Below are 11417 nucleotides of genomic sequence, written 5' to 3'. Positions count from 1 at the left end.
CCACACCTTCATCCCCTCTCCATCGACTTGTAATCTAGATTCGATATTCGATTGGCGGCATCGTAAGACTCATCATTCACCTCTTTGAAATTTGCTATACAATGTTTAGTATTGTTCATCCAATTATGTGTGAGTAGTCCACTTATTGGGCTTGTCTAGAATATGTTGCTTGATTTTAGAAAGAAAAATAAAAATTTCAACTACTTTTCTAAGGCTTTTATGAACATCCAACTATCTTCATTTCAGCCTCACTGCAAGTATTACTTGCAGAAGAAAAACTGCACTACCATTTTCCAACAATTTCTAGTCTTAGTAGTTTGCTATTTGTGTGATTGAGATTTTCAAAAAGTTCAGGCAACCAGAAATCAGAAAACTGATGACACGTAACAGAGAGCGTACAGAATTGTTATTTTCCTCCTTCACAGTTAGCTTTATTAAACATATGTACATTACAACAAGTATAGCGGTATTCTTTTCTTTTCCATGGATTATAACTTCCAGCATGCAGGTACTTCAATCAAACCTAGTTAGGCATAGGAAGTTGCTAATATAGTTTTACTCTTGTATCAATTGGCCTTCGACAGATGGGGCAATCTGCAACCTGCGGTCCGCACTCTGAACAAGTCTGCAGGTAAAGAAAAACTTCCCTGAAACCACTGGAAAAGTGCAGGATAACCCAACAAAATAGTCAGGGGTCGAGTAGAGCTACAAAAAAGTCTCACCTGATGACCACAACCAAATGCCATGTCCCGTGGTTTGGAAAGACAAACTGGGCAAAGCTGCAGATAATCCACACAAAAAAACATTTACAGACGTTGGCTGAAGTTCAATGAAGACATTTTATGAAATATCTCGTGGAAGAAGAAACTTCACTAATGACAAAAAGGATGCTTTTGGATCCTGTGAAAAAATATCTATCTTGGCTTGGCTAAAGCTGGCCATTTGAATCTAGCAAATAATGTTTGCTTTTCTAGGCTAGCTACTACCTAGCCTCAACGGGCCAGAAAAAACTCGCTCGCGGAGGATATCTGAGTTGGCAGTCCCTCGACAGCAGGGCTTGGCTAAGCTATAGCTCGTTGTAGCAAAAAAACCAAGCAAAAAAACCAAACGCACCCAAAGTCATACATATGACCTGTTAAGGATAAAGCATGGAGAAATTCCCTATGTCAAATAGAGGTATATATGATCACTTGACCAATTAGTGAGACATTGAGACTGCTATAAAGAACACCATGTTACATGATTATAGTGTAACCTTTATTTGTTGTGGGAAATGGTTATTTACATTTTGCAATTGTCCCATTAAGATGTAGGCAACATGTACAACACAATGTCCTCCAGCAACCTACTTCTCCAACAAAGTCTGGTCTCTTGATTGCTACTATTTGCTGAGAAAGGAATTGTTGTGTTTCACAAGATCCTACAATATTACTCCCCCTTTTTTCTTATCTGAATCAATATGTAAAGATCATACAAGGCAGCAGGGCAGTTTTTTTTTTGTCTTACTTGTAGTTCTGATGCTCTTGTCTCTGCAGCTGGCCGGGATGTAACTGATGGTGTGGTTGTCGAATCAACAGTTGCCTCTTCTCTAGGATGAGAAGGCACACTTTGGAAGCTATTTGCCCCAGATGGTCCTGCCCTTGAGATATTATAACTTGCAAAAGGAGGAGGAAGTGGAACCCGCTCGGGAGACTTTGCGATTCGTCGCCTGGTTTGTAAGAACTAGAATGATAAAGGAAACAAGCAAGCCAACTAGGAATGATAAACAAAAAACTACATGTAAGTACACTTGCTCTTTCTTCTCCATACCCTAGTATTCCAAGCTGTAACGTTGCCTTGTACTGCAAAGGAATTTCCATGAGTGCTGAAAGGGCAAACTCTGTCTCCTTGTTGCCTTGACTGGTCTTTTTTGACAGGATTCTAGTGAAGTCGACAAACTAGGATAGCAAATGAAAAGGTTATTTTGTCTAGTATGTGAATACCAGTAATCATATAGTTTAGCTGGCATTCACCTGGAAATTGTCAAAAGATCTAGCGGGAATGTTATCATCAAATTCTTTCATCATATCCCAAGGACCATCTCCAACTCCGACCAAAACTATAGACAAGGGAAATTCACTGCAACAAGAAAGGCACAGTACAGTATTATTTCAAGAGTGTTATGATATGATGTACCTGTATTCCATATTATGAATTTATCATGTTACTTTTTTGGCATTGGTCATGCAAAGCTGTGGGGGCATTTTAGCTAGCTTTATGCATCAACTGTGCCAGTTTTTTAAAATTCGCTTCATGTATCAACCATCTCGTAGCCATGTGCAACCCTATGAACTTGGCCAAAATAGTAGAAAAATGATTAACAGTTCAGCTAATTTCATCACTGACATCTATGTAGCTAGGCAGCTAGCAAAATGCCGCATAGACCTCTTGTTCAGATACCAGTAGCATAATACATAATATTATGTAAAAGCACCATCCTTTGTGTAAAACCTCTGCTGTTTTCCCACTATGCCTGTAGCACCAACTTTGTTAACCTCATAGCGCAAAAAGGTCGGGCTCCTCTGTTTTCACCATAAGATTTGTGTATATTTAAAAGTGCACCTGATTTGTCTTGGCTTCTTTTTTTAAAGTTGCTTTTATTATTTCAATCTTAATAAATTGTAATCTGGCTTATTTTATTGCTTTGTTCTAACATTGAGCAACATAAAGACGATTAAACACTGACAGAAATTACTACATATATTTGAAAATCAAGACAAGAAGCAAGAGCTTTCAGTGTCTTACTACTGTATAGTTATTAGTAAAAAATTAGACAATATTCGTTGCAAGCTGGACTCAAATATTGCAGGCACAAGATTGGTCTTCATAAATATAGTTTCGCGTGAACAGAAATTTTAAAATAAAAGGTATTACTAGTGATATACTGGAGAAAAACTAACTCCATATATCTCATAGGCAATAGAAAACTGAGGCAAACGAATGAAACAATCCATTATCTATCTGTGTCTTCTTGATATTAATATATTTCCTTTGTCGGAAAAAATTATCTGTCGTGTCTTGTTCCAGAGCTCATGTAGATATTAAATATACAACACAATAGCATCTTGATTCTGCTAATTATTTCCACTATTTTTTTTATCGTACACCATTTCCATACTCCACCCTAAATAAACCCGCATTACCTGGCTTGCACAATAGCATCAACAGTCATCTGCTCTTGGCTACTTAATTGGCCAAGTTCAGTATTCACACTACGTGTAACCTGTATAATGATAGCTTCAGATACAGGCCAAATAATACAATAATATAAGAAAAACATGACCTATAAAAATACGAAGGGTGATAGACGACGGTGTACCTGTCCATCAGCGATTATTACTAAAACATGGTACTGGCCACCACTTTGCTCAACAATGGTTGTGGCCATTTCAATTATTGGAGAAAATGATGTAGGACCTTCAAACATATAATAATGTATATGCATAGAATGACCACGAATGTACGCTTTGAACAACGACAATAAAATTGAGCTCTCCTACCAGAAAGACGAAGATGAGGAACAATTTCTCTATATCGACCCAAAGCCTCTTGAAAACCATTGCATGGCCTCTCGTCGGGATAGAAGGCAAATACATCTTGGTCATGTGTAGATGCTGCATTTTCCAAATATAACTGAACTATCAGTATTTTCATTTCCATGATATATTAATACAATAACAAAAAAAACGTAAGATTTACCATCTCCAAAACCATAGCAAGGAATTAAGTTATCCTCGTCAAAAGCTGACAATGTCTGTCCAATGATGGAGATTGCCTGCTCATAAGGATTTCTGACATCACCAATATGATGCAGGCTCATACCATTGAATGAACTCTTTCCTGCGCGGCGAATTGCAGAATTAGTCAATCGACGAGAATGAATGATGTGTTCAACCCATATATGTTTTCCTTTAACAACCTGTCCATTCATTACTCTTTGTGAAATCAATCCCAATGATTAAATTGGAAGACTCGAGACCAGCTTGCGCTAATGCTTCAATAACCTGCATACAGAGTTAATAATTGAGCAAAAGTGCCACAACTTGTTAAATATATTACTCACTCATAATAGGTGTCGGTGATTTAGTACAACTTTATACCAACAACAACATCATCATCATCATCATCATCATCATCATCATCATCATCATCAAAGCCTTTTCCCAAGCAAGTTAGGGTAGGCTAGATATGAAACCCAAGAAGTTGTACTAAACCATTGACACTTATTATGGATCGTAGAGAGTAGTGTTCATGGATCTCAACCTTGAGGCTAACATGACTCTACAAGAAGGCATACAAAAATGCAAACAAGGATAATATGTTCAAAGCATTAGACACTATTGCATGCATGCCAATCTGATGGAAATCTCTCTTCTCGCACAGACAGGTAAGTCGCTTGATAGATATTGTATGCTGCGGTTAACTGCAGCTCATGCACTACATGGATTTTTATATAGTGAGTACAGTGGTGAGTCGGTTAGCAGAGCAAACCTGGCAAAGTTTAAATTCACTAGTGCTACTTGCTAACCTAGCAAACCTACATACCAGTAACCTCCCGCGCCACACTTCCTCTTGATTGGCCTCTGCAAAAGAGGTGGGCTCCTCTGCACTGAGCATCTGCAGCTCTGCTTCTTCCAGCTCGTACGCAGCTACATCAGGCAGGTATTCATCGCTGCCGGACAACCGGAGATCTGCCTCATAGCCCATGAAGACGGCAGGGTCTCGATCTTGCTTTGGAATAGTTTCATCTTCTTCATGAATGTTAGGCACCCAAACATGTGGAGGGAGCTCACAGCCAGCTTCTTGCCATGCTGAGGTTCGTACCACTCCTTGCCGTCAAAGCTCTCCTTTAGCAAGTAGTTCAAAAGGAAGACGTCCATAGAGACGGCCTCACCACAGAACTCGACACATGACATGTTGATTGAGCAGGCGTAGCATTACCATTGGAGGTTCCGCAGAACATCTGGGCTGATATTTCCTTGAATTTCATGGAGGGTTTACCATATCTACCATTATAATGATTGTTGACTGCTTTCCAAAATATAGCCACGCCATCGCATTGGGACATTAGGACATCCGTACACATCGATTATCATCAAGGTTTTAATCGACAACATTGTCAGGTTTTCAGATATCCATCGTCAATGACCGTGACCTGGTTTTGACCAGCAAACTTTTGGACAGAGTTGTTGTTCCATCTAGCCAGTGTCAAATTAAAACTTGGTTGTGCATTCCACCCTTAGACGGACAGTCAAATAGAGGTGGTTATGTAGTTGTGGTGTTTGGCATGTGACTAGTAAGCATTGGTTCATGTGGCTTCCTTCCGCACAGTACTGCTAGAATTCCCCGTTCTAGTCAGCGCCTTTTAGGTCGTGTTTGAGCGGGGCTTCAAAGTTGCTACCGTGGGTCAAGGTCTAAATCTTTTTTTTTTTTGCGGGGTCAAGGTCTAAATCAAGGTCTGACTGAAAGAGACAAGTTCGTCATTGACATCCAAGACCAACTACTCGAAGCTCTGGAAACCATGAAATATCAGCAAGACAACAAGCATTGCCCGGTGAATTTCCATGCGGGTGAATGGCTATGGCTTTGCCTGCAGCACCATCCAGTTGCGTCCCTAGCAAGTCCTGGCAATGCCAAACTTTCTCCATGGTCCGTTGGCCCCTACCAAATTTTGGAGTCCATTCGTGAGATGGCATACATCTGCTGCTGCTGCCACCACGGGCACGCATTCATGATGTCTTCCATGTGGTGTTCCTCATCACACAGCAGGGGACAAGCCCCAGTGTGCAAATGAAGACGAATCTTGCTACCCCCTCAGCTCCAACCCCAATTCCCCTTCTAATCTCTTCCACAAGAAGTAACCTGATTCCGAGCTCATACCAATGAGAGTGTGTGAAAGAGGAAAAACTACAAATTAAATTGAATGTTTGGTTTTGTTGTCGTTGTCGGTCAAAGACCTCGGTGTCTTTGCTCTTCAATTATCACACATCAAGATCTACCAACAAAATAATATATCTAGCGAAAAATCTAGCAACATCGGTCATGTTTGCTTTAGGACATACTTAAGATGGTAGGTGTCAAAGCGGTCAAAGACATGAGCGAAACTAATCAGAAAACACAATAGCAATAGAACGAATGATAAGGTGTGTGTAGAAAGGGATCAATTGTTGTTACAAAGTGAGACACCAAGGGATGAGTAGTGGACCAAAGAGAGAGGTTGTAGACCTCAATTCCATCGGTCTTTTGTTGCCACACGCCAATTCTTTTATGAATAATCTGATGTGTACACCACATGGAAGGATTTATATAAAGCAAAATCATGTTTTTAAGATTTATATTTTTGTCTATATAGCATAACAATTTAGCAATTTCCATTAATACAATTGGAAAAAAAAAAAGTGCACGAGTTGCGCGTGCAGATTCCAGGGGGCAAAGGCCACAATATACATACAGGTGTGAAATATACCAATTACCTACAGTATAACAAAATATAGTAAATCTAGCTGCGTTGACGTGCGGGTCAGGGTGCTACATTGAACATTTGAGCATCACCGCATCCCATGTATACTTACCTCATCCAAGGAGCGGTACTGGTCCACAATCTTGGAGTACTTCCTCTCCAGCTTGGGCAGGTTTCCGGCGATCGACACCGGGGTCTTTATTGTCCGCAGCATTGGAGGCAGTGAGACGGCATGAGGCGGAGCCGCCGGTACCGCTGCTACGCCCGAACGAGAGTAGCCACTGGAGGAAACCACTAAATCCTCAGAAGCCGGCGGGGCGCTCGCCCGCCGCCTGTGGATCGAGGACAAGGAATACTCATCCGTCACCGGAGCGGAGTAGGGCGACGGCGGAGGGTCCCACAGCTGCGGCTGCGGCTGCGGCTCGTATGGGTCTGCGGGGCCGCCGCTGCCGTGCGCCCCTGCCGGAGGTGATCTATGCCGACGAGCCGCTTCTTGTCGTGGTTCTTGTTGTGGCTCGGCTGGCGGTGCGACCAGGAGGCTGCCGACGACCTTGGTGGCCGTCTGCAGGATGAGGAAGAGCACCCACAGCAGGAAGCTGCCAATCTTGCCGGCTAGGGCCTAGCAATTCACAACAAATTGCGACCAGCATCGGAAGATGAATCAATAAGAAAAATAAGTCAAAGATTAATTAGCTCCGAGAACAAGAACAAATCAAAGTTCAGGGCTTCCAAGAACAAGAGCTGTTTTCGTTTCGTTGGAGGTTTGGGGAAAATGAGTGCTTACCAGGAAACCGCTCATGCCGAGGAGGACGACGGCGGGACGGAGGTGAGATATGCTCCCACTCCGGAGAAGACCTGGCCTTCGAAGCTGGGCTCGAATGCCAGCCGGAGACGAAGAGTGAGGAAGAGGGTGAAGGCTGCACAGATCTGTGCGAGCGAGTCTTTTCAGTGCCTATGCAGCGCTGTGCTTGCGTGTAATTAAGGTTCGTTGGCGTGTCCCAAAAACAAAACACTTTTCCTATTCAACAGCCATCTGTTTTACAATTGGCACACGCTCACTTTTTGGACTGTTGGATGTTTTCACAAATCTCAGCGCCGGCTATATCTCATTCCATTTTTTCCCGTCCTCGGATGAGTAACCTTATTATCTATTTTGAGTTTTTTTATTCATTTTTAAACATAGGGTTTTAGTCCAGCTTTAGATTAATAAAGCCGCAACGGCAGATTACATAAAGTTGAGAACAGCTTACAACACAACTAAAAGAAGCAAACAAGAAAAAAACGATTGAAGAACAACTTGCAACAGCATGGTCCTCCTTTGCAATCAGCAGCTTGGTGCCGTTGGAACTCCGGATGAAACCGACGGGTGTAGCTTGACATAGAAACAGATCAGGCAGTTGCACACAACACTAACCCCTAGCAGAACGGTTCCAGTATTAGTGTCAACATTAACCGTGAACCTCAAGCAGAAACTATAGTCACGTTTAAGTATTTTCATGTTCCATCAAAAATAACAAATTAACCAGAGAAGCGTAAATAATCAGTGCATTTTATTTCCACGTGCAGGTTGCCACATCCCATACCTGATGATCAGCTTCCTCTCACGTCGTATGCGCCCTTCCTCTGGTGGATTTCGATGGAGTCGGCCACCTTCGTGTCATCATTGGCGTTGGGCTTCACCGGCTAGGCAGACGGCATGAATCGTCAAGCGGCCTGCCGCCGCGGCGCCGGTGAGACATGGTAAGGCAACAACAGTTTTGAACTTATGTGGAAACGGTTGTCAACCTCGTTGAGAGAAAGCACGAGGAAGTAGGCGGAGTAGGCATCAACTCGATTGTCGGAAGCGCCGGCCGATTCAGACTCGGACATGGTGGCGTCCAATCTCCCGAGGAGTGCTCAGGATTTTCGAATTGGGTATGTGAAGTTACAAACTTTTTTTGTAACACAGAAAATACAAGATACAAAAATCTAGCTTACACCAGTAAAACAAAAAATTATTCAGAGTCATAGCAATGTCTCCAATTGTTTAGTACTCCCTCTCCGTATTAAATTTTCGAGGATCAACAACTTATAACTTTCACTAGGATTTAAACCTATAATATTTCCACAAAATTTATATAAATATTTAAGAAATAAAAGAGATTTTCAATACGAATAAAATGCAGCGATACCATTAATACATTCAGAAACTGCAATTGTGTATACATGAGTGGTTAAAGTTGTACATCAAATACCCGTAAAAAAAAGATTGTGCAACAAGGACCATGCGAGTAAAAAACGTGCCTTTTATTTTGGGGCAGACAAAATATTGAAAGGAAAAGAAGAAAGTTAGAATTTACTTTCCATTTTTATACACCTAAATTCAACATTATATACACCTTAAAAGTTGATGTGAAATTCCAGTTGAATAATGCCTCGGGTCGTGAGTAGGGCTGGACAAAAAGCTCGATGCTCAGCGAGTTGAATGAGTGCTCATTTGCTCGACTCGTTTGAGCTCGCCTCGTTTTTTTAACAAGCTGAGCTGAGCATGAGTTTTTTGCTCGTTAAGGTTAACGAGCTAAACAAATCGAGCTGAATACGTTTGTGAGCTACTCGTTAAGATCAGTAACAAGCTAGGATTCACCAGTTTTGGCCGCGGGTCGCTTTAGTTAGCTCAAATCTTTGGTAGGAAAGGCCCAAGCCAAATAGTGCTCTTTAACCGTGCTTGAAACTCCTTCGGTAGGATCAAAAAATCTATGCTTCCGCTCTTCCTCACCCAGCAATGCACGCATGTTTGCTTTGCATTGCCTAATCCTAATGCAAAGTAAATAGCCTAGAGGTTGCCTAGCTGCATGTGCACGTATATCCGTGTTGGTATGAATACTAATGAGGTAGATATGTATGCTTAGCTACATGCACATGTCTACTCCTTAACGATCCTTAACGAGCTGCTCGCGAGCGCTCGCAAGAACATAACAAGTCGAGCCAAACAATGATTGCAGCTCGTTATTCTTAACAAGCCTAACGATCCGAGCCTTAACGATCACGAGCTTAATGATTCGAGCCTTAACGATCCGAGTAGCTCATTAGTTCACCCCTAGTCGTGAGTGAGTAGCGTGGATTGAGAAAATATTGGTAGCTCCTTCTAGATACATGCGTTGACCTTTTTGCGAATAAGTAGTGAGCGAATAGAAGACTGGCCCAAATAAGAGGTAGCCCCAAGTACAGAGCACGGGACGGGAGAGGGTTCGGGAGGCTCGTGCATATCGATTTTTGATGCGTTCTACATGTAAATAAAAAAGGCTAACAATGTATACATACATGTGTATATAAGCTTATGTAATGATTTACTTTTGCAAAAAATTAGATATTCATTGCATATCCATGAATTAGTCTAGCTCCACCCCTGGTAGACGGGGCAACTAGCGTGGGGTGTGGGGCATGGAACTGGAAGATTGAGATGGCAGAGGGTGCCGCTGCTAGGATCGTGGCTTGTGGGGTGATACGTCCAAAACGTATCCACTTTTCCGAACACTTTTGTTGTTGTTTGCCCTCTATCTTGTGTGTTTTGAATACAACTAACGCGGTCTAACGCTATTTTCAGCAGAATTGCTCTGGTGTCTTGTTTTTGTGCAGAAATTCAACTTTCGGGAAAATTTTAGGAAAATATAGAAAAACCAATATTTCACCTGAAGACCCCCGGAGCCAGAAGACGAGACGGACGGGGCCACAAGGGGCCCACACCCACCCTTGGCGTGGGCCAGGCCTTGGTTGCGCCAAGGGGTGGTCTGGCCGCCTCGGCCACCCCTTCGACCTCTCCTTCGCACTATAAGAAGTCCCTGGACCTAAAAACCGAGGGGGGTTCGACGTTTTTCCAGAAAGAGTTCCCTGCTCCGTCGCCACCAGAAACCCCGATCCGAGGACCAGAAGCTCCGTTCTGGTACCCTGCCGGGACGGGAATTTGGAGGAGATCATCGTCGTCGCCATCACCGACGCACCTCCATCAACCATTCATGATTCCCTCATCCATGTGTGAGTAATTTCCCGTTGTAGGCTGTAGGGGATGGTAGGGATTGGATGAGATTGGTCATGTAATAGCTATAAGATTGTTATGGGCATAGTGCCTAGTATCCGTTGTTAGTATTTTTGACATTGTTGCAACTTGCTATGCGTAATGCTTGTCACTTTGGCCCCAATTTCATGATCTCAGATCTGAACATGTTATTGATTCATGAGGATAATTATTAGTTTTGATCAGATCTGCAAGTTGTATACACATATTGTTGTCCAGGACCCGAGGCCCCAAAGTGACTTTAAATTGGGATAACCGGAGTGGATGGCTATGATGTGAGGATCACGTGTGTTCACGGAGTGTTAATGCTTTGCTCCGGTACTCTATTAAAAGGACTACCTTAATTACCAGTAGTTTCCCTAGAGGCCCCGCTGCAACGGGCTGGTAGGACAAAAGATGTCGTGCAAGTTTATCATTGCGAGCACTCACAACTAAATAGAAACACACGTCTATGGATATATTATGCTAGGATGCTTTTATCATTATTACTTGCAATGCCTATGTCTTGCTATTACATGGACTCTCTCATTCATGCAACGCCCGTTCATCCATCATTGTGCCTACAGTATTTTAATCCTGCTGTCTACTGCAATCATCGCTACTGTTGTTTTTATTTCGCTATTGCTGTTACTTCACTATTCCCACTGCCATAAAACTGCTACTACTGATAAACTGTTGCGAGCCAGTCTATTTTTAGGTGCAGGTGAATTGACAACTCACTTGTTAAACCTTATAAATATTCTTTGGCTCCCCTTGTGTCGAATCAATAAATTTGGGTTTTACTCCCCTCAACAACGGTTGCGATCCCCTATACTTGTGGGTCATCAAGACTATTTTCTGGCGCCGTTGCCGGGAACGTAGCTTTAT

General features: G+C 42.5%; 1 protein-coding gene across 1 annotated transcript; it reads right to left on the bottom strand.

Moving 5' to 3' along the window:
* Positions 1-396: 396 nt before the first annotated feature.
* Positions 397-7414, bottom strand: LOC127299571 (E3 ubiquitin-protein ligase RGLG3). Its single transcript, XM_051329546.2, has 12 exons — positions 7284-7414; positions 6612-7118; positions 3959-4043; positions 3739-3879; positions 3540-3653; positions 3359-3456; positions 3183-3262; positions 2013-2118; positions 1810-1937; positions 1507-1708; positions 723-779; positions 397-625 (listed from the first exon to the last, which is right to left on the bottom strand). Exons 1-12 carry the CDS (start codon positions 7296-7298, stop codon positions 545-547), a joined length of 1614 nt encoding a protein of 537 aa, XP_051185506.1. The 5' UTR covers positions 7299-7414; the 3' UTR covers positions 397-544.
* Positions 7415-11417: the final 4003 nt, after the last annotated feature.

This window comes from Lolium perenne, chromosome 5, assembly GCF_019359855.2.
Source record: "Lolium perenne isolate Kyuss_39 chromosome 5, Kyuss_2.0, whole genome shotgun sequence".
NCBI classification, from domain to species: Eukaryota; Viridiplantae; Streptophyta; class Magnoliopsida; order Poales; family Poaceae; genus Lolium; species Lolium perenne.
This window is presented reverse-complemented; position numbering and strand designations above follow the sequence as displayed.

Coding starts and splice junctions, on each gene's coding strand:
- LOC127299571 (XM_051329546.2), bottom strand. Junction 2,119..3,182: donor GATGCTATTGTGCAAGCCAG/GTAATGCGGGTT, acceptor TTCTTGTTGCAG/TGAATTTCCCTTGTCTATAG. Junction 626..722: donor CATTTGGTTGTGGTCATCAG/GTGAGACTTTTT, acceptor CTTTACCTGCAG/ACTTGTTCAGAGTGCGGACC.